Consider the following 15,383-nt stretch of genomic DNA (forward strand, 5'->3'; position numbering starts at 1 on the left):
CAACTTAATTGTCAATTTGTATACTTTGTAAGGTACATTTATACTTATGTATGGAAGCATACTGTGCTTATAGCAAATTCACGGATAACGATTTGTAAATATGATGAAGTGTTTTTATTTTGGGGAACATATATATTTTAAGTGAAGAGAACAAGCCAATGTTCCTCAAAAATTAAACTATTTCAATGTGCTTATTACTTATTGTCTGATAATTTATTACCATAGTGCGTTTGTATTGACTTATATATATATATATATTCAAATAACAAGCAAAATTAATAAAAGTACGTCACTTTTCAATGAAGTTTTATTGCTAAAACAGTGAAAATCAACAGTACGACACTGGACGGATTAGTTTCACTACATTGTTGTGGTGACAATTTCTCATGCAGAATGTTATTTGTGTAACACGAAATTTTACGATTAAAAATATTTCATTTAAACGAAACAAAAGATTTAAACGCTTTCTTATATCTAAGTGCTAATATGTTTATTGAATAATTTTCTTTTGTTTCACAAGTTTGGATAAATATTTCGACTTCATTAGGAAATAAACAAACAAGTAAAAAAGAAAACGAAGTTCTTAAGAAAGAGGAGCAGACAGGAATTCAAGAAGCGTTTCACTTTCAGGTAGTTTCCCAGCTAGCTTGAAAATCTCAATCAGCTGTTGAAGGATAGTTCTTGGAAAGGCTTTAATATTTGAGTTTGCTAGTGCTTTTTGTAATGCACTTTGTGCTTGAATAGTGTACAAACCGTGTTTTCTTAACAAGTTTTCAACCTCTACTGGAACAGCTGTTTGACCTACAGAACGACAAAAATGTTTAGTTATAAAGACAAGCTTAAAATGACATCAGTATTAAAGACGTAACTCATCTCACTTGGTTGCATATTATTATAAAGAATAGACATAGCACGTTTTCTTTGCAAAATGGTTTTCAATTCCAATTTAACAAGTATAATATGGCGGTAAACCAAAGCGTACCTGAAATGGAATCCTGCAGTATGCATATGCAATTTTGCAGTCCTTAAACAGACATAATAAAAACAAAGGACATTCTAGCTTTGGGGAACCAAAGCCAATTATGATCAACACATAAAAAGTGTCTCCTCCCAGCATTCAATTATCAGAGTTATTTTCTAATTTGATCAAATACATTATTACAGCACTTCTCTTAAAACCACATTTCTTGTAAATTTTCACTCGATCATCGTTCAAAAATATCTCTTCATAACAAACGGCAAATTAATTTTACTCGGTGATAAATAAATCTCTGGTATAAAAACACCAAAAAAGTGTAGAAATTTAGAAACTATTAACTCCTATGTTAGAGATTAAATTGGAAGGGGCAATCAAAAACAGTGTTACAGGAAAAAAAATGGAACTGAATCTCGGGTGACTAACGAAATCTGAAGAAACCGAGTGTGACCGACTGACTGACAGATCGAAACTTGGTTTTTACGATTATAAAATAAGTGTAGAATTACAATATAATAAAATCTTTTCAACTCAATTAATATAATTTCTTGAAAGATGTTCGGTTTTTATGATGTACTTCATATCACCAATAAATAGTCTTACCATGGATTTCATGAGAAAGAAACAGAACGAAGAATATAAAAAGGACCAGCTTCATTTTGAAATTGTGAAGTCGCAACACGTTTAATATCTGTTGTGAAACCTACTCTCTTTTATTATTATCGAATAGTTAATGATTAAACAGAAATAACCTAAGCGCAACTTATTTCGCTTTGCTTACGTACACTTTGCTTGAGTGCCTATGAAAGTAAGATCAACGAACTGACTGCTTATACTAACGCGTATCGATCGTGTCGTTGCGTTTCGAAACTTGCTAAAGCTGAGCTAACAATGATAAAACCAACACATATTACTGGAATGCCAAGCGTAGCCCACCACTGGAATTGTACATGCACGTTACAGAAGTATTTTGGAGTATACATGTGTCTCTGTGTGTGTGTAACCAATCGCTTCAGCTGTGTGAGGTTTTAATCCCTTACGTTTATTGTGTTCTTATTGCAGAAAAGCTTTATGTCAAACACTTTTGGGTTGTGGTTGAATTGTATCAAGTCCTAACAGTATAAGTATTATTATTGTTTAATTCTGCTGAATAAACCAATGTCTTGTATAAATAGATATTAATCTCTGTCAGTATAACAAACGACTTCCCTTTATTTGGGAACTTATTTAACATACTTTGATTATTTTCAAATGTTCACCCTATATGAACCTTGTAGATGAAATGCAATTTTCGCCGAATATAGAAGAACAAAACAAGTGAAAAAGAAAGAAACTGGACAATAGTAGAACATATATTTGAATGTAAGAGGTATATATTGGTGTGAGACCCATTTATTGTTACTTATTTTAATTCGCAAGCGTCACGTGTAAAGTATTATCATTTAGGTGTTAAATTTAACCAAATTTTGTGCTTTCATTATGTTTTGAGTATAAGTTGAAGACGCTAACCTCTGATCAAAACCAACAAATAAACCCAATGATTAGTAGAGGTAATTAAATATACTGTTCTTACTTGTTTAGAACGAATTGTTTAACCAGCAGGATACCATCGTTATTAGCGACATTGTCTGCCATAATCCGAATAATGACTAATTAAGATTTGTTATACATGGAAATTCTAACAAATATTAATATAAATCTGCAAATAACTGTGCTAAAGTGACCTCTCTTAGGTATTTCTTGCTTTTATTAGCAGACATGTTGGTCGAATTTCGTGAATATGTTGTCAAGTTAAAACTACACAGAATGGAGTAGCGTTAATATAGAAGTAACTGTATTTATTAACACAGAGCGTTGATTTTATATACTTTTTAAAATGCCCCCCAGTGACATAGTGGTATGTCTGTGGACTAATACCGCTAGAAACCGGGTTTCGATTTTCGTGGTGCTCAGAGCACAGATAGCCTTCGTGTAGTTTTGCGTGAAATTCAACAAACAAACAAACAAACAGCTTTGTGCTTAATAACAAAAAACAATGACTACGATTGATCTTTAAAACAATACAACTAAATTTACATTAGGTGACGTCTCCCACCTCAAGCTGGTCAGCGATAAATTTAAGAACTTACAATATCAAAATCAGAGGTTGATTTCTCCGCGGCGTGCAGAGTACAGAAAACTTATTAAGTAGCTTTGTATTAAAAGTACAGCAATAATTACAACTAATATTATATCTATACGTGTATACCAGCAGAATGTTTACATGGTTGTTAACTGCTTTAAAATTCAGTTAATTGTTATTCGAATTTAATGACATATTTGACTTCTAGATGAGCAAACCTAATTAATAATGGTGATAACCGTGACAGGCTGAATCATTTTATGAAAATCTAATGGACTTTAATGTTAGTCTAGATGTGGGAAGTAAAGACTTTCCACTTCGTAAGTTCTAAAACATTATGTGACAAAAGTGTCTGCGTACGCATTTATAACTGACAAATCACCGTGCAAGTTGTTATCAAACAGTGTACTTACCGTCGGTCTTCCCAAAACCCCACAGGGCAGTGAAAAAAAATGGAGGATTGCTTTTCGGACACAACAACCTTATGTCCCACACACTCAACCTGAAAGGTTTGGTTGGTTTTGAATTTCGCGCAAAGCTACACGAGGGCTATCTGTGCTAGCCGTCTCTAATTTAGCAGTGTAAGACTAGAGGGAAGGCAGCTAGTCGTCACCACCCACCGCTAACACTTGGGCTACTCTTTTACCAACGAATGGTGGGATTGACCGTATTATTATAACGTCCCCTCAGTTAAAAGGGCGAGCATGTTTGGTGCGACGGGAATTCTAACCCGCGACCCTCAGATTACGAGTCGAACGCCTTTATCCTCCTGGCCATGCACGGCCCAACCCGAACGGGTACATCAGCTAGCTGTTTATAATAAAAAATCTAGAAGTAAATATACAAATATTAATAATAATAAAATTAATATACTTAACTGACAAATAAACTTATAGATTGTGGTTTTTCTACCGCCGAAATTTTAGAACAATTAAACTCACAATGTTTAGTCATTGGTGATAATGTTAATATTTATGAAGCTAAAATTTCTGTTCCAAGATATGAACCTTAAAAAATCTAAGTGATTCTTTAAGAAAAAAAATTGACATTTATATTAAACATAAACTAAAATTTTAAATAATTTATATGAACCCTAATAATCTTCTTTAATTATACTAATTGGGTACCCGTACTCTAGGTGAAAGTTATATAAATTCATGATTAAGGTTATTTTAGGACATGAATAGTTGTTTCTTTTATATATATATATAATTTAAAAAAATGACCAAAACGGTCATAAACATAGCAAAACACAAAATGTGAAACCATAAATTTAAATGTATCTCCTCATGAGTCCAACAAACACTCATACCAAATTTGGTGAAGATTCATCAACAGGGGCAAAGTAGTGGTAAAAAAATGCAATAGCACTCATAAAAACCGCAAAATTGAAAATTTGTATGTATTTCCCCATGGACCTAAGAAACCTCCATACCGATTTTGGTGAAGATACACTCACACCCTGCGATGTATTTATATGGACATACAACAGACAGTACTATTATATTTATATGGATGGCGCCGGCGCATGTGATGTATTCATGACGTCACATCTGCACCCTGAGAAATGAGAAAAATAAAGTTCTTCGTGACGGGAAACGAAAAATTGTGACCCCTATTGCAAATCTACATGCACATAGATTAAAAATTTCGCGAAGTTGGGGGCTGCACACTACGTAATAAAAACGTTTTTCCAGTATCATGTAAGCAAGAGTTCCATTATAGTTAGATGCCTGACGTAGCATATCTTCTCTTTCCTCCATATGTCCAGCACCTGTCATTGGATGTTTCAATATTTCCGCACTACTTTTCTACTACGTGGCTAAACTTTACAATTTGTCTATTCCACCCCTTCCCTCGCTGGAACAACGTTTTTTTTTTACAACGTTAAAATCAGGAATTCTATTCCTCTCGGTAAACACAGCCGATAGCCCTATGTGGCTTTGCTATAAGAAAAAAACACTATTCACACACTATACCGCTAGATTTCAAATTTTTATTTTGTTTCGAAAAACAGAGTCCACGTGTCCAATAAGTACGGCAGGACTGAATATATCTAATATTTTACTAGTTTCTTCTTCAATTTTAGTTTAAGATCTCTCTTGACCAATTCTACTGAGATTGAAGAATGCTGTTTTTGATATTCCTGTAATTCGCTTTGTTGCTTAGTCCGAATATTAAAATTAATGTAATACATTGTTTATTTGTGGCATTAACGTTTTCGTTCGCTCATAGTTAAATATATCATACATTTTTCCTGATAGTGAGTAGCGAACTTGAAATTATTTGATTGCACAAAACTCGACTATGACTAAAACATCATTTAAATTTGCTTTTAAGTCAATAACAGTGTTTTACAATTATTATTATTCGAATCAAAACAAATAAAAGTAAAAATATCAGATTCATCCAAGTGAATCTACAACATCTGAAATAAAATACTTGAAAGCAAAAATATATTCATAATAAGAACTAAGTGTTAATAGAGAGTAGAGTATGTTAAAAATATTCTTAACATGCCAGTTTGCAAGTAACGTAACAACCACATCCGATACCAACTTGCAGTAGAACATGATGTAATTGCTGATATTTTGAATTAAGCACAAAGCTATACAATGGGCTATCTGTGCTCTGCCCACCACGAGTATCGAAAGCTGGTTGTTAACGTTGGGAATCCACAGACATACCGCTGAGCCACTGGGATGCAGAACAAGATGTATCAGAATTGCATTTTGACATTGATGAAGGTTATGTGGCAACCTTTTCTGACGTGAAATATTCATTCATTATTGATAAATTCAGATAATAAATATGTATTTAGATCGGGGATTTAAACTGTTTAAGACAAGGATATATCTTGTACTTAATTACATTGGGAAATTGAGGAATATGTTGAGTTTGTGTTATCTTATAGAAAAGCCACATTAAGCAATCTGCTGAGTCCACCGAGGATAATCGAACCCCTGATCTTAGCGTTCTAAATCCGTAGACTTACCGTTGTACCAGCAGGGAATAGGAATATGTTGAATAAACTTGGATCACTCTTATCATCCAGAAAGAGACCTGCAACAAGTTGCACCCCAGCCATGGTACGCAAGGAGTGGCTTATTATAACAGGTCATAATCTACGAATACAAATTCCAGTTGCAAAATCCATGCATATGCTCCAGGCAACAGTACACGTCATAGTACAAAAATATCTTTAAAAAATAACAACTTTCTAAGTCAGGTGTCTACAATTTTTTCCATGATATATCCATTCAATTGTCGATAATTCAAGCAGCTGGAAATTTTGAAACAGGTATTCATGTTATTCCATACAAAGATATATTGTAAAGTCACCAAACGCAATGCCTTCGAATTTCTGTGTTGTCAAACTCTTGAAACAGGTACTGGAAAACCGTTCTTTTCTTACACTAGATGGAACATGAAAAGCAGTAAAAAGGAATGGTGTGGTTTGTATATGACAGTCTTACAATTGAGCCTTTTGCAGAATAAAATATGTTGCAAGACTACTCTGAAGTCGTCAGGTAGAGCATAACGTCATGCGACATGGACTGTAATGAAGTGGTGAAGCTTCAAAATAATTTTAATAAAACACAAATACTCTATACACATTTTATTTTGTTGTAATAAAACAGTTCTATACCATTACAAATAAATTGATTCAGTGCTTGAAATAATATGCATAACGTAAAAGCTTTAATTAAAGCAACTGGTTTTGATTCCCTTACCTAATGACATGTTTTTATTTAAAACATTATTTTCAAAAAACAAATGATATAAACAGTAATTACGGGTAAATAGTGTTCAATTTTTGTAAAATATAACACAAAACATGTACTGAACTATACATTAGGGTTTTTACGAGTCACTCTGAGAACTCAAAAGGTAAAAAGTTTTTATCAACAAAAATTCAATTGAAACAGCTTTAGCATTGTTTGTTTGTTTTGGAATTTCGCACAAAGCTACTCGAGGGCTATCTGTGCTAGCCGTCCCTAATTTAGTAGTGTAAGACTAGAGGGAAGGCAGCTAGTCATCACCACCCACCGTCAACTCTTGGGCTACTCTTTTACCAACGAATAGTGGGATTGACCGTCACATTATACACCCCCACGGCTGGGAGGGCGAGCATATTTAGCGCGACGCGGGCGCGAACCCGCGACCCTCGGATTACGAGTCGCACGCATTACGCGTTTGGCCATGCCGGGCCCCAGCTTTAGCAAAGTCAGATTATAGCACATTCTGATGTGAAATTATATTTAATACTCAAATTTAAACATACAAGCGCTAAGTCTGATGGTTTGACTTTTATATAAAAAGACCTTGTTAGAAAAGTCTAGTATTATCACTCAATTTCAATCAAAATATTTACTTATATTTCTTTTTTTATCTTCCGTTCTTTAATTTATCACGAATTATTTTATATAGTTTAGTTTAACTCTTAAAAATTTAAAATAAATTTTCAACTCTTAATGTATTCTCGATATGATCGATATCTATACCAGTAGAAAAATCATTGAATAAAAGGATGCTAATGGACTGCTTTTGTTTGTTTGTTTGTTTTTGAATTTCGCACAAAGCTACTCGAGGGCTATCTGTGCTAGCCGTCCCTAATTTAGTAGTGTAAGACTAGAGGGAAGGCAGCTAGTCATCACCACCCACCGTCAACTCTTGGGCTACTCTTTTACCAACGAATAGTGGGATTGACCGTCACATTATACACCCCCACGGCTGGGAGGGCGAGCATATTTAGCGCGACGCGGGCGCGAACCCGCGACCCTCGGATTACGAGTCGCACGCATTACGCGTTTGGCCATGCCGGGCCCCAGCTTTAGCAAAGTCAGATTATAGCACATTCTGATGTGAAATTATATTTAATACTCAAATTTAAACATACAAGCGCTAAGTCTGATGGTTTGACTTTTATATAAAAAGACCTTGTTAGAAAAGTCTAGTATTATCACTCAATTTCAATCAAAATATTTACTTATATTTCTTTTTTTATCTTCCGTTCTTTAATTTATCACGAATTATTTTATATAGTTTAGTTTAACTCTTAAAAATTTAAAATAAATTTTCAACTCTTAATGTATTCTCGATATGATCGATATCTATACCAGTAGAAAAATCATTGAATAAAAGGATGCTAATGGACTGCTTTTGTTTGTTTGTTTGTTTTTGAATTTCGCACAAAGCTACTCGAGGGCTATCTGTGCTAGCCGTCCCTAATTTAGCAGTGTAAGACTAGAGGGAAGACAGCTAGTCATCACCACCCACCGCCAACTCTTGGGCTACTCTTTTACCAACGAATAATGGGATTGACCGTCACATTATAACGCCCCCACAGCTGAAAGAGCGAGCATGTTTGGTGCGACGGGGATTCTAACCCGCGACCCTCAGATTACGAGTCGAACGCCTTTACCCTCCTGGCCATGCCGGGCCTTCATTATAAGAACATTATCTCTCCTCCTGTTGGACCAGAGGTAAGTCTGAAGGTTTATAAGGCTAAAAATGAGATTTTAATACCCGCTGTGGGTAGAGCACAGATAGATTATTGTTTAGCTTTGTGTTTAACAACAAAGCAAATAATTAAATACGAGAAAATCATGAAAAATTCTTAAATGACAAAGAAATTACTATGAATAGAACTTCAAAAAATTTCTGAAACAAGATATAAATAATTTTTAAGACTACTTTTTATATTTTTTGTTTCTTTCAACTGATGGATATGTAGGTTTTGTCTAATATACTATAGAAAGTTTGTAAACTAGAAAAGAAATTATTTGATTTTAGGTTCCATAATGAAAAATAATATACCTGTACTTGGATATTTATAAATGTTGATACAAGAATCGGACCAGCATTGTATTTTCCGTATTGAATCACGAAGGCATATCAACACAGTCGAGCCATCCGTATTAAATCACGAGGGCTTATCAACACAGTCATGCCAGACACATCGAAATAAACTTACAATTTGTTTGACATTATGTTCACAAATTATCTATTTAAATTTAACTTGTGTATTGTAAGACTCATAAATAAAAACTAAATATCTTCAAGCAAGCGGGAACGGTGGAGAATTTTATATATTTATATAAATTTTATATATACATATGTTACATTATTTTTTAATGCAAATCAGTAATGACGAGAAAACCCACTTGTAGAGAAAAATATATATGTAAAAATGGCTCGTTTGGGTTGAGAAAATATTTTACGTAGAGGAGCGAACTACGTTTCGACCTTCTTCGGTCATCTTAACATTAAATTAGATAATACCTTTTTCATGAAACAGTTTGGGTGAAATACATAATCAGTTGATGAACATTTTAGACCAATAATACTGTGAGCGACGTTTGCAATACAAACTTAGAAAAATAAATTGTTAGAAATTTCACAGTTCACCAGCTGTTTGGCTCGTTGACCCCAAGTGTTTTAAAAGTGAGATTACATCGATGAATTTGAATCTGCTTAGAACATACAACTTAAAACATCATAACAGTTCACTAGGCAACATTAAGGTTCCTTTGAGATCTCTTTCTTGCAAATATCTCTTGTGACGTGGAACAGGGCTTTTGAGGACAAAACTATCGCTTAATTCATTGGATGACAGCATATTTCCTTGATTAGATAATATCAACGGTATTTGTCGTACTTTATAGGGTATATTTATATTTGCTTTCATGCGGCCTTTACTAGTCAGAAACAGTGCTTCTGAAACAAGAAGAAAAGTTTAACCTGACGAAGACGTCAGCACGGAGATTGAAACGTCTTCAAAAGAAATACGTTAAATAACTTTTCATCTGCAGAAAAGTTCTTTGACTCCCAACGCAGAAGACAAAACCACACTGAAATAACGTGCAAAACTGTCCAACTTCTACCATTTCTTTAATGAAATATTACATATACAACTTAGAGCAACGAAAAAACTCCCAGCAAAGGATTAGGAGCCATAACATGATACCTCATTATGGAGTATTACATGAAACTCGATGACTTAAAAATAGTTTCACTTAGGATGATGTATGAATAGCATACATATTTTCGTTAGATAAGTTTAATAACACTATGTAACACAAATTTTGTTCTTGGATAGTACATGTTATTTCTCAATTGCTTATGTTGTAAAAGTACAGAAAATGGCCATTTTTCCCTTCAAACTTTGCTTTTGTGACCTGGATAATGAAATTTAGAAATTAACCTATTTCCTATGCAAAAACGGGTAAATTTGCACATTTTTATTCACATAAGGTCTGAATATAACAACATATAAATCAAGATTACATGTAGTTATTCTAAAGTTATACAAAAATGAACAAAAATGTTTAGAAGTGAGTAGTTTTTTCAGGATTTGCGACTGTAATGTAAATCACATCCTGCAGCCCATTTTTTCGTAGTTCCTTACCACAGCCTCAACCAGTTCCACATAATTTTCGGCCTTGTGATTGTCGAAGAAGCCCCGAACTACTGCGACAAAGCTGCCCCAAGCTTTTGTTTCCCTTCCTTCTGAGCTTCTTGTGGAATTCTGTGCACTCCAGGATCTTCTTTATTTACGGTTCAACAAAAACACCAGCTTTGACCTTTGCCTCAGACAGCTTGGGGAAGAAGTCTCGAAAGTATTTGAAGGCTGCAAACTCCTTATTAAGAGCTGTGAAAAATTGTTTCATAAGACCCAATTTTATGTGCATTGGTGGGAACAACACCTTCTGGAGGTCCACTAGTGGCTCACACTTGACATTGTGTCTCCCCACAGAGAACTCGGTCCGTTGTGGCCAGTGCTTCCTGTTGTAGTGCGCTGCGGTTTCCCTGCTGTCCAAAGGACCAAGATAACAGGAAAACTTGGTAAAGCTTCCTTGGATAGATGTATGTGTTTACTTAGGCAGCTAGAACTAAACTAAAGTGGTGAGTAGTGAACCTCTGTTTATATATATTACTATGGAAAGTTCCAGAAAATTCTAAAAAATTCTTGAAAATTCTCATAAGTTCTACAATATTATGGAAAATTCTTGTAAGTTCTACAACATTCTAAAAAATTCTTGTAGGTTCAAGAAAATTCTCTATCAGCTACCCAGCACTGAATCTACCTGGAATGTTCTGTAAAATGGGTAAATTTGAAAATTTCATTACCCAGGTCTCAAAAGCAAAGTTTGAAGAGAAACATAGGTCTTTTTCATTTACTTTAGGCATAAGTAATTGCGAAATAACACTTTCTGCTTAGGAACGAGAAAAAGAAAAAATTATTACATAGTGTAACACTTGTATTAATTTATTCTATTTTTCAAATTGGAATACATGTTTTGAACTCGGTAGGAAGGAAGCATACCTGACGATACATAACGAAAGCACTAGGACGCAGAAAGAGGAGCAGACAAGAATTCGAGAAGCGCTTCACTTTCAGGTAGTTTCCTAGCCAGCTTGAAAATTTCAATCAGCTGTTGAAGGACATTACTTGGAAAGGCTTTAACATTTGAATTTATTAGTACTTTTCTTAATGTAGTTTGCGCTTGGGAAGTGTACAAGCCGTGTTTCCTGAGCAAGTTTTCAACCTCTCTCGGAATAGCTGTTTGACCTATAGGACAAATAAATTTTGGATTTAATACAAATTTAGAGTGACGTCATTAATTAAAAGTGTAATTAACTTAGCAAACTGGTAGCATATTGTTATAAAGAATAGACAGAAAAGTTTCGTCTGAGAAATGTTATTGGATACCGTTTTAACGAATCCAGACAACAAAATGTTTGTTCGCTGCAATATTTTCATTTTTTTCTTTGAGTGTTATAAAACTAGATAAAATAATTAGTTTAAGTTATGTAACGGTAAATAATACGACATTGTGTCATTCGTATACCACTAAAATACATTTATAACATTTACCAAAAATAGCCACATTTGTGTCCATTTTTTTTATTTACATGGTAAAGAATTGTGGTCATATGTCGATGTCAAAGTAGATGAGATTTATACAGTATTAACTGCCTATGAAAAGTGTCCAGCTGATTGGTAAATATTTTAGGAGCTACAAGTAAGGAATTGTTTACGGTAAGAAACTAACTGGTATCGACATCGAAGGTCTCACATACATTGTATGTTTTTTCGACGAAACAACCAATAACGCGATAGTAAAGACAAACATTTACTACATAACTTCCTCAAATGTACTTCTATTTCCAAATTACCTTGCTTCATTCGAAGTCTGACACCAGTTTGTTACCATTGATTCTATAAATTCAATTGTACTGTACAGACAAATGCACTACACTCACGTATCGCTCTCAAACCTTAATCTATACAGAGGAAACTCGCTTATTACACACGTGTACGCCTGAAGTTGCTTGGCTTTAAGTAATTAATTTGAATTTTATACACTATTATCGGTAAGATAACTAATTAAATCTTAAAATGTCACTGATTGAATGCTATTAACAACCTTTATTATTTGATTTCATAATTGTATCATAATAAATAAACGATTCGAAAACACTGCGTAAAATTGCAGTATGAACCTGGTGTAGGTTTAAAAATTACTGATCAGTTTTTTAATGCATGCTTATTAAATTGCATACAATTTTCTTAATTTTTCGTCTTTTATAAATTTAAATTATATTACCACCAAGTAACCTTACCGTAGATTTCGTGAGAAAGATACAAAACAGCGATTCCCAACAATACCAATTTCATTTTCAAAGTATCTAGAGAGAACATTGTTTCCGTGGCTAATGTTTGTGGTGAAACTTCTAAAAATGATTCTAATTTATTGTTATCAAACGATACGTTATATGTGGGACTCTTTTTTAACTTTTGTGTTTGCAGTGTTTTCTCACCAATGATGGCAGGAGAGATTAATCATCTGCTCTGAAAAGGTGAATGTTTGTAAGACTAACTACTATTGGTTTCTCGATACTGTTCTTTTTGTATACACGTACAGAGATGTTTCAAGACTTAGCGATGCTGAACTAACAATGCCGAAAGCTTTCTCCTCGTACGGTTACGTTACCTTGTTTGTTAAACTATGACGTGCGATCAAACAGAATTTCTCTCTATGCTCAGTGTTTTTAAACATTCACGTTCATGGATAAAGCTTGCTTGTCGTACATATTCCATTTAGTGCTACACCGTCTTAACAGGTACATGGAATTTAAGTAGCAAATATCTGAATTTTAATACTAACTAATAATTCTAGTAAAAGTGGTTCACATGGAAAATTTATACATATTTTTAAATAATGAACTCGTGAAATTCTCAGATTGAAACAGTAAAAAATACAACAACACCATTAGAATCAGATGTACTTCATAATATTCATAATTTGTTAAATAACAAAAGTAAATACTTAAATATTGAAAAGTTGACTTTTTTTTTGCATTCAAAGTGCTGTTTGGTCCAGTTTCAGTGAAAAAGGAACCCACATGCTCAAAATTTTGGTTGAACTTACCAGTTTTTATATAACACCTTTATAAAATTTTTCCGTTCATATAACTTAACTCTTTGTTGTTTTTTTTTATTACATCTCTTTATGGTTGGCAAATTTATTCTAAGTCAGTTGTTTTTGATGTCTATCAATGTATAATGTATTATTAATACATTTTTCTTATTTAAATGCAAAAAAGAATATTATCTTTTATTGATGTCCTCTGAGTTTAGTTTATGACCCCAATAGACATCAACTGAGAATTTTAATTTTCAGAATAAACACAGAATACATAGATCTATTTCTATCTCATATTAGCTTATCAACGTAACGAATGTTATAAATTGATAAAAAAAAATGGATAAATAATAAACATATATGAATAGTGTATCTCATGGTTATATTTATAGATGAATGAATAATTAATCTCATAATGTGTTTAAATTTGCTAACATTTATGAAGTACAAAACGAATAACCTGTGCATGAAGTTAACACTAAATTACAAATATGTGATAGAGCACGTAAAGTGTTCGATAACATATCTTATTGCGGCACTCAAGGTGCTATTATTACTCACGGTGAGACTGGACCAAACAAACATCATTCTCTGATACCACAGTTATTGTCAAATCCAATGATTTTTTAAAACGCTGTTATACATTGTTCTTACTATTGGACTTGTAGAGAATAAGATGGTACAAATCATTATCATGTTTACAATGACGTAACACCACACATATCACTACTAGCAACGTTATATGACATGTAAGGAATTATGTGGCTTATGTTGTGATTAATGTTCTTGAGGTGTAATATCACACTTACATTTACCACATGTAATCGATAATTTTTTTTTATAAAAGTGATTGTTTATAGATTGAAATGATTCATCAGCTGCCATATGTGTTCAGACATTGTGAAGTCTAGATAGATAACTGACTAAATTGTTAACTCATTTATGTAAATCTAATAGAAGTAAATCATAATTCCGATTATTCACTCTCAAAGAAGAAAAATGTACCTTCCGAAGTTTTTCAGGTTATCGAGGTTTCTGTTGGCTACTTCATCATTTTTAGACCCTGAGTGATTTCTTAGATTCACGAGAGATTCTGATATAAGTGTTAAGACTTTCTAAGTTATGGTTAGAATGTTTACTGTTTAATACATGTTTAAGTTGTTTTATACCTTTGTTCTACTCCTCATATATAGTCCTCCACTGGTACAGTGGTAAGTTTGCGGATTTACAACACTAAAATAAAGGGTTCGATTCTCCTCGGTGGAATCAACAGATAGCTCAATATGGCTTTGCTATAAGAAAAAAACACAAACACACACACACACCTTTGTTCTACCCCTCATATATAGTCCCACGTGGTAAGTTTACGGATTTACAACGTAAAAGTCAGGGGTTTATTCCCCTTGGTAGACACAGCAAATAGCTTGATGTGGCTTTGCTATAAGAAAAACATGCGCATCCTCATGTACAGGTGAACTTATAGTAGAAGTAATTAAATAGGTGAAGTGTAATTCACTTGTGAGTTTTAATTAATGATTTTATGGATTTATTAATATGTAATTATTTATTTATTTTAACACAACATGATGTTTTATTAATATCATTTATTTATTTATTTTATTCTTATTGATATACATAATCGGTTGGTATTGTTTCTGTTATGAGCCTTATAGGTCTTTCACGTAAAATATCGAATACTAATTATTTAAAAACACGAATTCTGTTTTTGCCAAAGTTCCCATGGTATTGATACTAAATAGTTATGGAGTTAAAATAGAAACGGCCTGTGAAAACTCATTTTCACATGCTGGGTACCGAATATATTATATCATTAATTGAGAATTTTATTTTA

At 33.3% G+C, this 15,383-nt stretch overlaps 1 protein-coding gene across 4 annotated transcripts in view; it reads right to left on the minus strand.

Annotated features, from left to right (window-relative positions):
- Positions 1-289: 289 nt before the first annotated feature.
- Positions 290-15,383, minus strand: part of LOC143232127 (uncharacterized) — a 28,290-nt gene continuing 13,196 nt past the window's right edge. Inside the window, exons 1-3 of one of the 4 annotated variants that reach the window (XM_076467215.1) lie at positions 12,729-12,879; positions 11,428-11,673; positions 290-801 (exon numbers count right to left, since the gene is read on the minus strand). In XM_076467215.1, coding sequence (XP_076323330.1) covers positions 11,450-11,673; positions 12,729-12,807 — 303 coding nt within the window. In that variant the 5' untranslated portion in view covers positions 12,808-12,879 and the 3' untranslated portion in view covers positions 290-801; positions 11,428-11,449. Of the gene's footprint in view, positions 802-1,579; positions 1,910-11,427; positions 11,674-12,728; positions 12,880-15,383 lie in introns of those variants that run through there. The other 3 variants (XM_076467214.1, XM_076467216.1, XM_076467217.1) reach the window with 3 other exon arrangements.

Source organism: Tachypleus tridentatus, chromosome 11 (genome assembly GCF_004210375.1).
Source record: "Tachypleus tridentatus isolate NWPU-2018 chromosome 11, ASM421037v1, whole genome shotgun sequence".
Classification (NCBI taxonomy): domain Eukaryota; kingdom Metazoa; phylum Arthropoda; class Merostomata; order Xiphosura; family Limulidae; genus Tachypleus; species Tachypleus tridentatus.